Raw genomic sequence first — 17,108 nt, 5'->3', positions numbered from 1 at the left:
AGACTAAAGAAACAGTGACACTCGTTTAGTGTACTAGTTGAGCATAAAACAACTTATCCACAAAACTGAACATGAATTTTTGATTCGTTTTCAAGTACGTCATTAATCATTTAGTCACACTCTATTTGCCACGAAGCATTCGATTCTGGACTTGTTTTTGCCGTGGTGCCAACCTGCATGTTATGAACACACCCTAAAATAAAAACTAATTTAAAAAACACGTGCTAACAAGCGCTAAGAGCAATATCTGACTTGTATTTTTGTCTCACCCACGACTTTTCTCAGCTACCCACCCAAAGAGCTTCACACCACGCAATTACGTTTAAAGCACCACCGAGCACCTGAGCGCTCTACCTCACCCCATGTCTTTTGCGCTTCGTCTTTAATCTCTCCTAGCGCCACTTTGTAACCTCCCTTGTAATCTTCCCTGCAGCCTTCAGTCACTCTGAGTCAGACTTGGGTCATGGGAACTCACAGCTGCTTGCTTGGCCCCATGCAGATGACAGACAGCGAGCTCCATCTCGGTTTGTTTGCTGATGCACGTGAAAAAAAAGGGAGAGGGGGGAAAAATAGCCCTGCACCTGAAACAATCCACAGTTTGAGTTTGTTGCTGTGGGACAGTGGAGTCCATCTCTTCAGGAAAGTAGGGCACAGTGTGCAGGCATGCTGGGCTTTCACACGCATTATACACATAAACCTGCAGTTTAGCACTCAGCAGATTGTGACATTTACTGTATCTGGTATTATTTAACACAGAAATCCAAATTTAATCCTCATTTCTGTGGATGACAGACAATCCAAAGAAAGGCATAGTAACCATCCTGAACATGCAAACCCAAACAACAGATGGAGGCAAACGCTCGGTCACCTCTAGTCTTCAGCTGGGATCTCGGCTTTACCAAAAGTGACTGGGAAGATGATCTTAGTACTCTAGCGGGGGTGTATAATCTAAGTAGCTCAATACTACTATTATACTTAGACCACATGCATCAAAGACTCTTGGTCACCACTGTTCCTTCTTTGGACCACTTGTGATAAATACTAACCACTGGGGACCAGGAACACACCACAAGAGCTACAGTTTTGGAGCAATCATCTAGCCTTTGGAATTTGGCCCTCGTCAGACTGAAATCCCTAGGCTTGCCCGTTTTTCCCACTTCTAACACATCAACCACTACAGGTGCCATGATGATAAGTGTTATTCACTTCACCTGTCAGTACTCATAATGTTATGCCTGATCGGTGTATGCGTACCTAGACATTTAAAACAAGTTGGGACACAGTTTCCTGTGGGGGATTTCAGTGGAGAAGGCAAGAAAATTATATTTCCCCATTGGAGATCAATATAGTCTATTTAACCGCCTTTTGGCAAGTCATCAAAAACCTGCCAGCTCTGGGGGTGCTGACCTTCCAGAGAATCCGGAAAAAAAGAGAGAAAAATATAAAGAATGTAATTAGGAGAATGTCTATCTGACTGAACTTGAAAGGATCATATGGAAACTGTGTGTTGCTACTTTCCAGGTGAATGCTTTCTTTTTTGAATGATCAGGTTGCTGCCCTTTTTAACTAGCCCTGGTTACACGGAAGGTAATCAGTGACAGCAGTGTGGGAACAAAACAAATTTTCCCACCGCTTCTCACCTTCTGTGCCAAATATGTGTGTGTGCCAGTTTCTGAAAGCAGTCTTCCGTGTCTGTTCGTATCTGGGTTTCTGTGTAAACTCACTGTCGTGTGCCATGTCTACATCATGAACTGGGCACGAGTCTGAGCAGAAAAGTTGATTGTGATGTTTCCGTATTAGTGCACCCCGTGATGACCTCTGTCTCTCCTCCTCTCTGTGTTTCAGCGAGCGTTCACTGTGATAGTGGAGGCGTGGGACAGGGACAACGGCACACACAGCAATGGTAAGGTCCACCTTTCAGTGTTCTTTCCATCGTTTCCATCTATCTCAATGATGAGAGAGTGACATTTAGGCTTTTTTAAATCTTTAAATAATCAAGAAAATAAATTATTATCAGCTGACTTCTTTTTGTTTGGATGGTTCAAGGGGCATAAATGCATAAATGCACAGTTCATTTATGATAAACTCACTGAACATTGTCAAGACATCAGCACAGACAGTGTGAACTGGAAAGATCAAATCTACTTGTGAAGCTTCTAACCGACCTGCCTGCCAGCACCAGATTTCTTTAGTACACAGCTGTATCCTGTTTACACACTTCTGGTCTCAGTTCTGTTTGGCTTTGTTTTCCAGCACCATAGTGAGGAAGGTTAATTGAAGGATGCAATCTACGTTAGGAGGCAACGCTTCGTTAGCGTTGTTGGCTTTATTTTCCCGGAGTTGATTCAGGACCCGGTTCATTTAGTGCCAGGGTTCTCAAGGTGTGTCATGTGGGTCGATGACGGCTCTGGGGAGCTGCTGTACATTTCATCCATCCACAAGGGAGCTTTTCTTCTCATTTTTCAGCTTCTTGTTCTAGCTATAAAAATCTTCTTAATATTCACAGCTGGTGTCAAGGAATAAAGAAAAAATGCAATAAAATGCTTATAAACCTTACAAAAAAATGGCTGTTCCTAACATAAACCACCGTCACACAAACAGATGCATTAGAACAATTAAAGATGATGTGTCACTCTAAATTTGAAGTTCATTATTAAATCTTGAGAACCCTTGATTCAGTGGCTTTAGCTTCATTTTTGTTCCACGCGTGCAGGAACAGACGCAGTGAGGAGAAAACTCCTTGAGTGAACCATTCAGCTGAAATTCAGTCCAATTTTATTTATATGAGATCAGGAGTGTAGCTGAAGGGAGGCCTGAGTAGCACCACTCCTTTCCCTATTTTCTGGGTGTTGTCAGCCCGTATCCAGACTGTATTTTGTTAGCTACATACGTGATGTTTTTATGCCACAGGAACAGCTCCTTACTCAATACATTAACTTTGTGTTAACTCATGATGGAAGCATTTATAGGTTTTCCCATAGTTAAGCCAAGATTTTACAATGTTAACCAAACAAACAAACACTTAGTGATAGTGGGGAGGAAAAAAAGCTCAAGACGAGTCAGGTCACACAGCCATCAGATGAGACATGAATAGCCGTGCAGACAGTAATGACAGTAAACACTTAGCAGGTCGGTGAGCCAGTAAGTGCAGATCAGACATAAATGCAGAAAAGGAAGAAAGTGAGCAAACCTCGGGCCAGAGAAGATGTAAACTTAATGGGATGCAATACTAGCATATGGATATGGATGCATAGCTTTAAAAGAGAGGAGGTGCTCGTCCATAATGTGAGGATTCCCAAACAGCTTTGGCTTTGTTTGCATCTAATATTGAAGGTAAAATGACCTTTTCACATTAATTTAAATGAAGATGACTGCTATGATCAACCACACACGTACACACAAACTGTGTTACTCTACCCTTCTCGGGGTCACCCAGGCTGTTTATGCCTCTCCTCTATATTAAGTCTGTGAGAGCATTGCCTCGTTAAGCCATTAATTGCAGACCCCCACCCCCACTTTTCGCTACCTCCTAATTAGCATCCTGGCAGCTGTCTGGCTACTGCACGCCACTTTGTTATCACTGTGACAGGCTGCTATGGCTCAGCGTGGACGGTGATTCGAGTACTTTTTAGCTTGCTAGATGTGATGGTGCAGCGGCAGGAGGGGGGTGCTTTACTTATCCCGGGAGGGGAGGCGTGTATTCTAAGGTAGTGACAGGCAGTCAGGCATGCAGGAGGTGCTGATGTGTCGACCGCCGTGTCTTGTCTTGCAGAGTTGGTCTGAGTCTCATTGCATGATCATAGGTTTCAGTCCTGAATCTGTCAGTTAGTCTGTCAGCAGTCGAGGGTCCTGTCAAGAGAGAAAGCTTACAGTTTGGGCTTAATTATAGGTCAAACTGGACAAACTAAAAATAGATATTTAATGATATAATGAGAAGCCACCACAAGTGTCTTTCCAAAGCTGTTTGGGGATTAAGTGTTGACTTCTCGGTGTATCTGCCTACTTTCGCTTGTCTTTTCTGCCTCCGTTTTGGGATTTCCTACATTTTCGCGACGCACGTCAGAGAGCAGGCCCAAACCTGCAGCATCCTGCTGTGTGTGTGTGTGAGAGTGGAGCAGGTGGAGGTGGAGCAAACATTAGTGATAGTGTAGCATAATTATAGAGAAGGAGAAAGTTCTCATGTGCCCAGGCGTGCACAAGAATAGGAATCTACGTAGGGATGTCCCAATCAAGTTGAGCTTTGCCCAGGAGCCCAGAAATGAATGCTTTGAATATCTTCCAACCCAAACCCTGTTTACTCTGTACTGTATTTTTTTTTTTCATGTGTAAAGCAGTTGCATCGTCCTTGGAGTTTGGTTAGGGATCTGCTGGGGTGGTGAAATCTGAGCATGATTTAGGCTGTCCCTCTTCATTTCCAGCCTCAACAAACTGCTAAGTTTAAGTACAGGGACTGAGGTCACCCTTCCAATGAGTGGACAACCTCCTGAGCCACAGCCAGCCCTAGTCATGCGGGTTGGCCAGAGAGGTGGCCAGACTTCAGTCTGTAGTGGCCATTGTGTAATAAACAGTGGTTTGATTAATTAATCTACTGGTTCTTTTTCAGATTTGGTCTGTGGAATTTTTGTAAATGGTCTAAAATCTTATAAAAGCTTTTATTATTATACATTTTTTATTACTTTTATTTTACAGTTCATTAAACAGCAAGCATAGTCAATTACTTTATTTTTTTCTGCTACTTATATCATTATGAATTGATTATTTTTAGACTGATGATCATAAAAAAAAATCCAAATTCAAACCACAAACTCTGGTTGCTTTCGTACAGAGTCTTCGATGGTAAGTCCACTGTCATGACTCACAGTCAGGGGATAATTAACATGGCTTACCTTTGTTTAATTCAGAGTAATGAGAGAAGTATTGCTCTTTTCCCAAAATATCTAACACTTTATCAGCAGCTCATCACTTAAACAACAACATTAAAGTGTGACGTGTCTCAATGTGTCGATTTTTCCTCTCAACTTCTGGTAAATATTCTGAGAGCATACGAGGGGAGTTTCCTCGCCTGCGTTTCAGTGTATGCATGAACAGGCCTGGGCTGCAGGTTGCAGAGGCCTCAGGAAAAAGAAGGCCTCGCAAAGGTTGTTTATGTTTCAGGAAGCCCCCCCCCCCGCCTGTTTCAGAGCAAAACAGAAAAGCCTTGGGAAAAGAGGGCTGGGATGTTATTGAGCATCAGAGCTGGTGCATTGTTGGTGTATTGGGGAAGAATTATGAATTATGCATGTCAGACTGATTGGATGGTAGTATGAATGATGCTAAAACACTGGTAGCATTCTTTAGAGATAAGCTCAGCTTTGGTCCTAAAAGTATTAAAAATACATCAGCCAGCTGCACGTCTGGAATGGAGATGACGATGGTTTTTTAAGGTTCCCCTTTAAATCTTGAATGTAATGGAAACCTGCAGAGGTCTCTGCACGTATAGTGATGATTTCAACTTTAAAAAATGGATGATTTGCTTGTTCACTGATGGGAAATATCAGTGAGTCTTTTGCTAAGTTGTGCCAAACTATTAACTGTCATCGAATAATTTATGATAAAGTTTTGGCAATCAAAGGAAGGAGTTGATTTAGTGCATTTTTTGCCCTTTAATTTGCCATTTAACTCAGATCTGTCTGTAGTGCCAAGCAGGTCACAACAAATCCTCAGATGAGAGGACTGCTCCATTAATATTTATGGGAAAAAAACAGGTTTATTACAGTTGCCTTAAGAAGGTAGGGAGATGACAAATGGCTGTAAACGTTAGGTGGTACACCTGGAGGAAGATGGTTCACAAAGGAAAGTAACTCCTTGCCAACCAGTTAGCTCATGGTTTCACTGGAGAATGTAAGAGTCACGTCACTCAGCTGGCATTCTTTCTCGGTGTTCTGTTTGTTGGTGTCTTTAAGCAAGAAAGAAAAGTTGGGACAGACATTGCAGAACTTTTCTGATTCTGATTTTTGTTATCAGCTCAGCTGTAGTCACAACCCCGTGTCTTATTCAGACAATTGGTTTGGAGAAATTGTGAGGAAACAGGTGTAGATTTTGCAGACTCAAACAAAAAACAGTAACAACAACTTCTGCAAAATGCTAGATGTCAGGTAGAGAAAGAGGTCAAAGTTCAAAGACCCCCAGCCCCTCTTAAAGCTCTCCTGTCCCATGAACTGTGTCGCACATTGCCTGACAACTGAAACTGTTGGACAAAGCCATCACTCTACATTTTTAAAATTAATTCCTCTCTTTGAAAGCAAAGACAATCGTGCTGCTCTTGACATGATCAGCTGCTCGGATCTGAAGCCCCTCGTTGTTTATATAAGCTGGTTTTTAAATGGCCTTCCCTCGCCTGCTCTCCCTAGTAACAACGGCCCCTCTTAGTGTGTCTCCTCCACTACAGAGGGAGCTCATGATTGGTCTATATTTTTATATCTAATTGCTGGAGATGAACAGCAGTGAGTGAGTGCCTGGGTGTTTCAGGTGGTGGGTGTGGGACTGAAATCTGTGGCAGTGTGTTAACTCACAGTGAGCCTCAGTAAATCAGGACAGTGTGAAAATGGATTCTAGGTCTTTTAGCTTTTCAGTCATTTTTCTACACTGTCTAACTTAGGAAGTTGAGCTATTGTAGGGTAAATGTTGTTCACAAATATATTTAAGGTATTATATTACCATAACTATTGACCATAAATATTTTTTAAAAAGTTATTTTATAAACACAACTTCACAGTCTTATTCTTCTGCCATGACTAAAGAGGTGTGAAAAGTGGCTAAATCCAGTAATGTAAAGGTGGACATGCCTTCCTGCTGTAATCTAAAGTCAGTATGGGAATGCTTTAAATGTGCATTACTTTTAAAGGCCAGCAGGGGGTGTCACCTTTGCTGCCTCTGATTGTAAGTTAAAACTATGAGAAAATTACCCCACTGCTCACTTGATGTGTGACCTGAGTAAACACTCCCCTGATGAGTTTATGGTCTCAGTCTTTAGTCTCGGAGCTTATTTATTGCAACACAATGTTCCTTTTTGTAAATAATGTCACATATAGGCTAAAAGGGGTTTCTCAGCTCAGATCTACCCATGACTCATCACAACTTAAAAAAAAATACATTGCATTCTAAGCTAGCAACAATGACATGAACTGAGCGTGAGGTTCAAGAGTGTCTGACACTTGAGCTGAGACAGCTTAGATGACTATATAGATCTCGAAACATGTATAAAAAAAAGCCAACCACATCCCTATTCCAAAAAGGAAAACTCAATGCTTACTTACTGAATGAAAATCTGAATCAAACGTTAAGGTGTAGTCCTATCTCTGGGGCTTTTTGTTTTTTGCATAGATAATTTGCATTTTGGAAGGAAAAGTTTTGCTAAACTAAAGGCAACCCAAGTTATAATGGAAACATATCATTAATAGCATTGTCAGCATTTAGCTTATGAGCCAGGAGAGAAAAACGAGTCTTTCAGTCCATCTCCACCTTGTCACTCTCTAAAAACATGAGAATGCAGAGAAGCCTGCTGGGTCGTGGTGCTTCTGTTCCTTGAGAACGAGCTAAAGGGCCTTTCCTATGTCGCCCTTCCTTGCCTGTTCCCCGTCTCTTATTATTTCCGGCCTGGCTCCGATGAAGTCGAGCTGGATATCCTGAAAGTGGGTGGCAGGAGAGGAGGGGGCCTGAAAAGCATTTCACCAAGCAGGAAAACTGAAAAAGCATTTCGGTTATCAAGCCCTCGCAGACCTCGCTTGTGCTTGCTTAATTTTCCGATTCTTTCACTCTTTTTCCTCAACTTTTATTTTTTCTTTTACCACATTCTTGATAGAACAGAGTGAAGCTTGACCAGAGGTTACACCTCAAAACATCAGATCTTTTGAGCATTTCTGTGTTTTTTGTTCTTTATCTGTATACATGAAAATGAATCACTACTTCAACTTTTCCTAGACTGCGAAAGGAAGTCTGTCCACGTATACCATGTGAGGCAAAATTTGAACTGCATCACCAGTTGACAGGCTTTGGATTTTTTCACAGTACAAGTTGTGACTGTAGCAAAGATAATCTGTCAGGAATTAGTGCACATTATAAACAGCACTAATGACGGCACTTGATTTTAGCCAGTTTAGCGACAGGAAAGTTAGTCACGGAGTACCACAGGGCTCTGCACTGGGGCCTCAAGAATTCATCGTTCAGTATTGTGAACCTTCCATTGCTATGCAGTTGGCAACCAGCTATATTGACCTAAAAAGCTGGGAGAGATAACCCTGTGAAAATCGACTGACGTTGTTTCCATGAGCTGCAGGTTTTTTTTAGTTAAAAGGAAAAATTGTCCACTGAGTAAATAACAAGCATAATTTGTCATAGCATTTTTTTAACATCTGTTTCTGTATCATCTGTTTTTGCTTTGTCCAGATGATGAGCTACTGATAGTGCGCAGCATCCACAGAGGAATGATTAACCCTGGAGAGGAGAAACAAGTGGTGGAATATAAAACTTTGATTGCTAGTATTGGCTACACCATCCGTGTGCGCTGTGATGAAAACTACTATGGCACCAAATGCAATAAAGTATGCCGTCCACGCAATGACTACTTCGGCCATTATGTGTGCGACCAAACTGGAAACCAAGAATGTATGGAGGGCTGGACAGGGCCTGACTGCAACAAAGGTAGGAAAAAATATATCAGTCAAAGTGCAAACAGCAACACAATCTACCATGTAATAATGTTAACAAGAAAATAAAAATAATTAATCCTTAACTAATAATTAACTAAATAATACAATATAAACCTTAAATCTTCAGTGTCATAACCAGTTAATAATGTATCTATTTCTCACTATTTCATAGTGAAATCGCAGCACTTTTTATGGGGGAGTACTGGTATATGTGCAATGAATCAAAATGAATCAAAACTGTCTTTTAGAAGCTCTCATTGGCATCATTTTCCACTTTGTTTTTAAATGTTTTTTTTTTAATTACTTACCACTTTTGGAAAGCCAAAAGCAGCCAGGTTCAAATAAACACTCCTCATCCAAGCTTACTATGATCACGTGGATCCTCAGTTTTTCCTTCCTTATTGCCCTTTTTGGATGAAATTCAGAAGTTCACGGAAATTCGTGTCAAATGTCACTTTGCAAGAATGTGAAGAATGTCTGGAAATTCCTGCCATTGCTGAAGGCACCTTCAGCTGTCTTGACAGTTCATCCATCTATTGTCACAACAGTTTCTCTGCATTTTCACGAGCAGGGAGGGCTAAGGAAGGACATTTTAATGACTGAAAGCTCAAAAGAATTCAAATGCTTTATGTTAGCCTTATTATGCTTTTAAATAAAAGAGTTTTTCACAATTTTTGGACAAATCCATACATGTCGTTTTCTCTTTTCCTTCTCAAAAGCCATCTGCAAACAAGGCTGCAGCCCCATCCACGGGATTTGTAATGTGCCAGGAGAATGCAAGTAAGTCACCTCTAGTTTTTTTTTTATGCACCTCTTTGTTTCTCTTACGGCATTGTTGTCAAGTGATGGAAAATATGTTCTTGTTTGGATGGAAACCCCATCACCACCACCACCACCTCCAACACATAGGGAGTTAATGAGAATAACAGTCCTGACACAACAGAGTGGTGAGTGGGTGAGGGGGTTGTTAATAACATACCAAGCAGCCTAACCCCGCATCACTCTTAACTCCCCCATCCCAGTCTGATGCATTGCCCCCCATTCCTCCACCTCCATCCCTCAGCTCCACTCTGATCCAGAAGCTATTGTTCTGCTTCCTGTTCTAAAGCTGGCCTGCTCTTGCCCGCACACAGAAAGAGAGAAAGCAGCCTGTTTTTTTTTTGTTTTTTCTTCCATGTTTCCTTCCTCATCCTTCTCCAGCAACAGAGAGGCACCGTACCTCCCCGCAGTCCCTTCCCTCCACCACCCTCTTCCAGTGTCTGGAGCCCACATCACCTCTTCCTATCCTGGATCTTGTTATGGCTGGCACTCTTATGTTAGGAAGTGTGGATTCCGCGCACAAAGCTACAGACAGCAAGCGGGGATAAAGACAGGGGGCATTGAGGGCAGTGTCACTGGTTGCTAATGGTAACTCAAATTATAGGTCAATACATAGTCTGTGAGTACCTCGAATATAAATATATAATAAGGTAATCAAGTCCATTTACACAAACAACACAAAGTACATGAAATAAGAAATACCAATTACTTAAATGACATTTTACGTGTCAAAACCAAGAGAACTTACCTCACTACAGATAACCTTCATTATGCTTTGGTTGACACAGGCTAAGGGACATGTCATCGACCCCCTGACAATCTTGAGTCACTAGGAGAAAAAAAATGTATTTTTCTGAGTGGTTCTTGTGGCAGATTGCTGGTCACTAACAGATGCAGTCACACGTCAGTTTCTTGAAAGATGTCGATTTGTCTGCATACCTCAATCTCATAAAAAAAGAAAGTGAACAATGATCATCTTCAAAGTAAAAGATTTGGCTGACCACAAGTTTAAAAAGTTGTGGGTTGAATTTTTACCTTGAGGAGACCATTTTTCATGTACGGTATACGTGACAACCTGCTACTGACCAAACCAATCACAAGGAGGTTGTATATATATACATGTGACCAATTTCATTTTCTCCAACTACCAGCAACTCTCAGAAAACATTTTTAAACCAGTTGGAGAACACACACTGTTGTCTAGCGATTGGCTGTACTTTACCTGAGTAATTTAGCCTTGATAATTCATTGGATGAACGTTCTATGAGATACCAAATACAACAAATCAGAGATGCTACTGCTCCAAAAAAAATTGTATTTCATGGCTCCCGTGTGTTCATGAAAAGTATTAGACCAGTACTTCTACACTAGCTACAGTGTTTTTGCTTAAAGCAACAAGCATTCAAAAAAGGCTGATGAAGCGTTTACAGTTATGTGAACAGCAGAGATGGCAGCAGAGAGATATTTAGATTTGATTACATTTGGAACTGAACTGTACATTTAGACAGAGTGGAACACAAGCTTTAAAAAGCCAAACTACACACACACACACACACACACACACACACACACACACACACACACACACACACACACACACACACACACACAAACACACACATAGTGCCAAGTATTTGGAAACATCAGAAGAGCAGCGTTGACAGAAGGGAGGGAGGGAGGTTAGGGTTTTACACTGTGGCAGGTTTGATTAGGTTTGATGAGGCTGACATTTCTCATTGAAAATGGCCAGAGGATTGTAAGAGAAAGCAACACCCTGGAATGTGCCTCAACATGTGATTTGGAGCTTCGTCGCCATCAGGTGCGCACATACGCGCAGCGCTGAGAAAGAGAAGAAGCAAAAGAGAAAGAGAGAGTCGGGGGATAGTTCACATTTATACGAACACATAACAAAACTGTAAGCCTAACTGTGTGAGAATAAAACTAAAACAGACACACCTGACAATAAACGTAACACTCTTGAGCACAGAAAAACTGATATGAAATGAATTATGAAATGAATTGCATTAGAAGGATTTATTTGTATTATATATCAATGTTAAGGTTGAAATGCTGATCTATGTCACAATTTATTCAGAAGAAAAACAAACAGTCTCTTGTCTATCACACCAACTTCGTACTTTAGCCTTAATCGATCTTTAATTTAAATTAATCCACCTTCTAAAACAAGGTATTTTAGCTAACTATGCCTTCTCTTTAAGCCAACTTTCTTACTGGATAATAGCAGGTGAGTGGGGCTCCTGTGAGACTAACCTACTAAGGGTATCCCCTGTCTTTGACATCATACAGGTCCAAGAGAAAAAAAACTGTATAAAACTTCACGTTTAGAGCAGTCTGAAGTCTTCTCATGACCTTTTGGTTCATGGGGATCACTTGCGTATACACTGCCTTCATTACTTGAGGTAAAACATAATTAGCCCCCTTTCAATGGAGTCAGTGGAAAAGTCTTAAATGGATCCAGCCACTTCCACTTTATATTGATGCAATGAAAATTGTGGATGATACAGGCCCTTTAATTAAAAATCCAATTTCACCGTTTACAAAGCACGTAAATCTAATAACGTACAGGGAGGATCCGTTTATTCAGAAGACAGCCACCTAAGCCGCAAATATGCGCCTGTCAAACGTTACAGTGTGGCTCAGCCTGTGGTGTCAGGTGCAAATTGATTGAAAGCTCCAGAAAAATCACACGTAATGCGATCTCGCAAAACAAACGGGCTTGTATTAATATGATTCAAATAGAAAACCGTGTCAGGGCGAACGCATACCGAACAAGTTAGAGCGAATGTGATGTCAGAAGAAGTATTAAACCCCGATTCTTTTGTCCCCATGATAGAACAGAGAAAACCCGACTCATAGCGGTCAAAACATTTTATATTTCAGAGAGGAGGAAAAAAACAGAAGAAGAAGAAGTAGTTACTGGGTTAATGTCTGGGAAATTTTGAGGGAAGAGAAAAGAGAAAGAAACAGGGGGAAAAAAAGCATCTCAGCCTGGCAGAAGGAAACTAAAAATGTGTGTTTGGTATCTTGTTTCTTACACACAGCGCATTCACAACCTACGCTCCCTCATGTGACACTACTAAACATGTAGCTAGGCAACAGCAGGCTAAGTCCGTCTGCTGGATTTGGGCGCGAGACTTGCCTGTAAATAATTCAGCGGTCCCACACACGGACACTCACACACACAGCCCCCTCTACCTCGGCCCACCGTCCCGTCTTCAGGGTGTGGTTTGTCTGAGGGGCAGCGGCGGGGCGTGGGGTTTTGTGGTAAAGGAGGGATATTTTAGGCCCTGGCTTGGCCCCCATGGCCCCCTCCATTGATGGGACAGCAGCAGCCCAGTGACGGTGCTTGTGGGTAATGCCACCCTTGGCCTGTGGCTGCCCGAAACCATTTCCCTGCTCTCCCACACTGCAGCCAGACAGGCTGTCCGCTCTGCCACCGCTGACAGTGTGCAGGGCACTATTGCCAACCGCAGAGCCGGACAACACTGCATACAGTAGTAAACAATACATAGCACTGTCTCCCAGACACACAAACACACACATATGCATAAGTGAATTGCAAATACAGAGCGAGATCAGATGAAAATTGCAGTCATGCATACAGTTAAAAACATTTCTACTTGCAAGTTGTGCATGAGACCAAACTGTCTGTGCATGTTTTGATGTAATCAGAACTTGGTCACTGCTCCATTTCTTTCTTTGTTTTAAGTGTGCCTCTGTTTGCCTGATACCACACACAGGTATTCCAAGCTCATTTAATAGGAAAGGCCACCAGCTACAGAAAATATGTTGTTAGCATTTTGCATGAATTGAGTTTAAAGACCGTTAGAGCAAAATTTGAAATTAGCTACCATAATAAATGTGATCCTGGGTCAAATAGGCTTTATTCTTTTGGTTTCTGATAGTTTTCCTGGACGCCAGGGCCCAGTCACATTTTTTTTTTTGAGTGCTGTCCCGTCTGTCATTGTCCCAAAGTACTACAGCACATCACAGCAGGCTACAGAGACCCATTTCGCTGCCTTTTGGTCTTTTGGTCGGCTTCCATTTTGAAGTGTTCATGAGAGTCGAAGGAGAGGAGGGCTGGTTGGGTGGGGAGGTGGGTTTTGCGGGCCCCAAAATAGCCCCAACGGAGAAATGACAGGACAGGTGGGGCAAGGTTACCACTGGCCTTGGAATAACAGAGCGCTGCCATATACCAACAGATTAGCTAACCCTGTGCCTGCCTCTGCTTCGAGACGACTAAGCCTCGTTCCACAAAAAAACACCCGTTCCAAGTTTGCCCTCAAGCCACGCTCACGGCACAGGAAGAGGGCAGAGAGCAGACACGGCGTGCATGACGTCTGTGTGAAGAAATGCACAAAACAAACAAAATGGGCGGGCTCTTAGAAGGTCACTTTTCTCTTTTATCGACAGTATTTTGTAGATTACAGTATTGCCTCTGATGATATAAGTCGTATTATACACCAAGGAAGGCTTTAACTCTAATAAAAGTGCAGGTTTTTTTTGCTAATACTTAATACTTGGGAGTTTTGGACAAATATGTTGGCAAAATGAACAATTTGAAGACTTCTGATGAGACTTTTGGACTTTTATATTAGCAGTGAAGTCACATTTCATATATAAGTGCTACAGCAGTAAGACATAAGCTAGTTTTGAATAATTGACCTGAAACTTTGTAGGAAATGTGAATGAATGTGCACATGAAAGTAAGCATGACGAGATATTTGCAGACCCACACACACAACACACTCAGGAATGTCCCCTGGCCCTGCATGTTCTAAGATTAGGAGTGGCAGCAAACATGTCACTCACCTCGATGAAGATGCTTTGTCCTGCTGTGGCGTTCAGCTGCAGTGTCACAGTGGTAATGTGTGGCTGAGTCAAGTACAGTGATGTTTGTACTTGCTGACCCTTCATGTATGCAGAATTCTTCCCTCTCTGAACTCCATAAATTGCCCTTTTTTTGGCACCCGGCAGCATCCCTCGTGTTCACCAGCCATGTCCCACTGGCACGATGGCATGACATCAAGTGCTCCTCTGTGTTTCCCGACATCGTAGAAGTATTAAATGACTTTATTGTTATCAATACGTAACTATCACTCTTTCTCAAGGCTAAATCCTCCTACCCCCCCACCCTTTCCCCTCGCATTTTTAAGCGTGTCTGTGTGCCTGATGCTCCCTCAAGCTGGTTGTGCTATTAAGAACACATTCTTATTGTGCGTGTGAAATAAGAGGCACTTATTTTGCTAATAAATACACTCACCCACTGTTTTCCCTCTTCTATGTGTGCTTTTTATTTATTAGTAATGGCACAAGTATTTCAGTCCTCAGGAGCTTAACTGTCTGTAACCAGTTTTAGGGTTCATATTGCTCCTGATTGAGGAAAAGAAAGAAGCGAGGAGGCAAAAACAGCTGCCCAGGTGTGCTGTCTGTATCAACAGCAAAAGTATTTGGTAATTAAAATAAGGACATTTCTTTTCTCTGTGTTGCAGGTGTAACTACGGCTGGCAGGGTCCGTTGTGTGAGGAGTGCTTGCCATACCCAGGCTGTGTTCATGGTACCTGCAAGCAGCCCTGGCAGTGCAACTGTGAGAAGAACTGGGGAGGCCTGCTATGTGATAAAGGTCAGAAGTTAAATATGTTTTCTAAGATCTAAGATATCCATCTTTAACATAGCCAGAATTTCCAAGACAAACAATCCTTATGGTTATTTATTACAGACGCTAGCTCTGACGGGACCATGTTAGTCAACACAGGATTCTTATTCTGTGTGCACTAATTGACATGTGGCAGTATACCTCCGTTTTGTGGGGAGGGCGGCAGCATATAACCTGAATAGAATTAATTAAGTCAGAAACAACATGAATAGCGTGAAATAAGGAGCTGGGTTGGAGGTGGGTTGACAAGTGGCTTGCAGAGAGAGCGACTGCTTAAATAGATGCTCGAGGCTTAATTAAGCTGTGATCTTAAAATTAGTCAGTAAATAAAAAATGTCTTTGGGTTGTAGTGATCAAAGAAAATATAACTGTGACAACAATGTGAGCAGACATAATAGGTACCATTTCAGTTGTCCAATGTCTTGGAAATAAAGAAAACCTGTTGCTCCTGTAGGACTGTGATCCTTTGTTGTTGGATTCATCTTGGCCTCATGGTGAGACTGGTCAGGATGCAGGGTAGTGAGATAGAAATGGAATAAATTCATCATTTTGTAGGAAAAAAGTGATGGTGGCTGATGTGTTTTGGAAGTTAAAGAGCACAGAGATGCAGAATAATGACACCTCAAAGTATTTAATTATTATTTTTTGGTCAGGGAGGCTTTTGTACGTAACAATTTTGCTGCTAGTTATCTATCAGATAGCTTCTCCCAGAAATATCACTTCACACACACACTTTACTGTTCTGTCTCTGTGCAGATCTGAACTACTGTGGGACCAACCGGCCCTGTAAGAATGGAGGAACGTGTATGAACACGGAACCAGACGAATACCACTGCGCCTGTCCGGATGGCTACTCTGGCAAGAACTGCGAAATCGGTCAGTGTCTAAATACAACGCACCAAACATTTAGGTTCAAAGACCTTTGCTTTGGGCCACAGTACATTTGGGACAAAGCTCCAAAGAAACATAAAAATCAATTAGACATTTGACTTTCTTTTTAGCGGAGCATGCCTGTGTGTCTAACCCTTGTGCCAACGGAGGGACGTGCCACGAAGTCCCTACGGGGTTTGAGTGTCACTGTCCTGCTGGCTGGACTGGGCCAACCTGTGCTAAAGGTGAGAGGTGCTAAACTGTCTAGGTATTTCCCAGGTATGGCAAATATTACTTAGATGGATACATATAACTATAGTTTTCTGTACCACACTAAGTACTGTGGCTGTGATAGTAGCTTTAACATACGTCTTATATTTCAGACACTGATGAATGTGCCTCCAGCCCCTGTGCTCAGGGCGGGACATGCATCGACATGGAGAACGGCTTCGAATGCCTCTGTCTTCCACAGTGGACAGGCAAGACCTGCCAGATAGGTATGTCTGTCTGTCTCCATCTAATGAATGATGTATTCTAAAGAAAGAGAATCATCTCATTTGAGCAGCTCTTTTTTTGCTCAACATCATAAATTGATGTGTTTTTCAAATTAAATTAGGTGTCTTTCAGGTAGAAGCTTCATAATATTATATAATTTTAATTTTAAAATCCTAATTTGAAAAACCACTGCATGCTAGATGATATGTGGTGAAGCCAATGTGTGTGGCACCTATGGTGAATTCCATGCATCCACACTTGCGCGCAGAGTTACAGCATATCTAGTTGTTTGTTTATCCTGCCACATCGTTTAACCAGCAGTATAACTGCAAGAGGCCCACTAATTTCATGTGTGTGTCTGTCTGTGCATGCGCATGCCCAGCGGAGACGCTCTCCGAGCATCGTCTGCAATTTGAGCCAGGTGACTTGAGTAAAGCTAAAAATAACCCCCCGCCTGGCAACTGCTAGCCTTGGGACCAAATCTACTCCACTGGGGGGTTATCTTTGGCTCCAGACTGGCCGTAACAGTGGAGTATATGCGCTACGGTGAGGCAACGCCC

General features: G+C 42.1%; 1 protein-coding gene across 2 annotated transcripts in view; it reads left to right on the top strand.

The window, feature by feature from the left end:
• The window catches only part of LOC113011733 (protein jagged-2-like), a 52,316-nt gene that overhangs the window by 17,277 nt on the left and 17,931 nt on the right, over positions 1 to 17,108 (top strand). For both annotated transcript variants that reach the window (XM_026151427.2, XM_026151426.2), the window contains exons 3-9: positions 1,846 to 1,903; positions 8,425 to 8,679; positions 9,407 to 9,467; positions 15,020 to 15,150; positions 15,940 to 16,059; positions 16,185 to 16,298; positions 16,437 to 16,550. In XM_026151427.2, coding sequence (XP_026007212.2) covers positions 1,846 to 1,903; positions 8,425 to 8,679; positions 9,407 to 9,467; positions 15,020 to 15,150; positions 15,940 to 16,059; positions 16,185 to 16,298; positions 16,437 to 16,550 — 853 coding nt within the window. The remainder of the gene's footprint in view (positions 1 to 1,845; positions 1,904 to 8,424; positions 8,680 to 9,406; positions 9,468 to 15,019; positions 15,151 to 15,939; positions 16,060 to 16,184; positions 16,299 to 16,436; positions 16,551 to 17,108) is intronic.

Source organism: Astatotilapia calliptera, chromosome 19 (assembly GCF_964374335.1).
Source record: "Astatotilapia calliptera chromosome 19, fAstCal68.1, whole genome shotgun sequence".
NCBI lineage: Eukaryota > Metazoa > Chordata > Actinopteri > Cichliformes > Cichlidae > Astatotilapia > Astatotilapia calliptera.
Note: the sequence above shows the minus strand (reverse complement) of the source record. Positions and strands in the feature narration are given on the sequence as shown.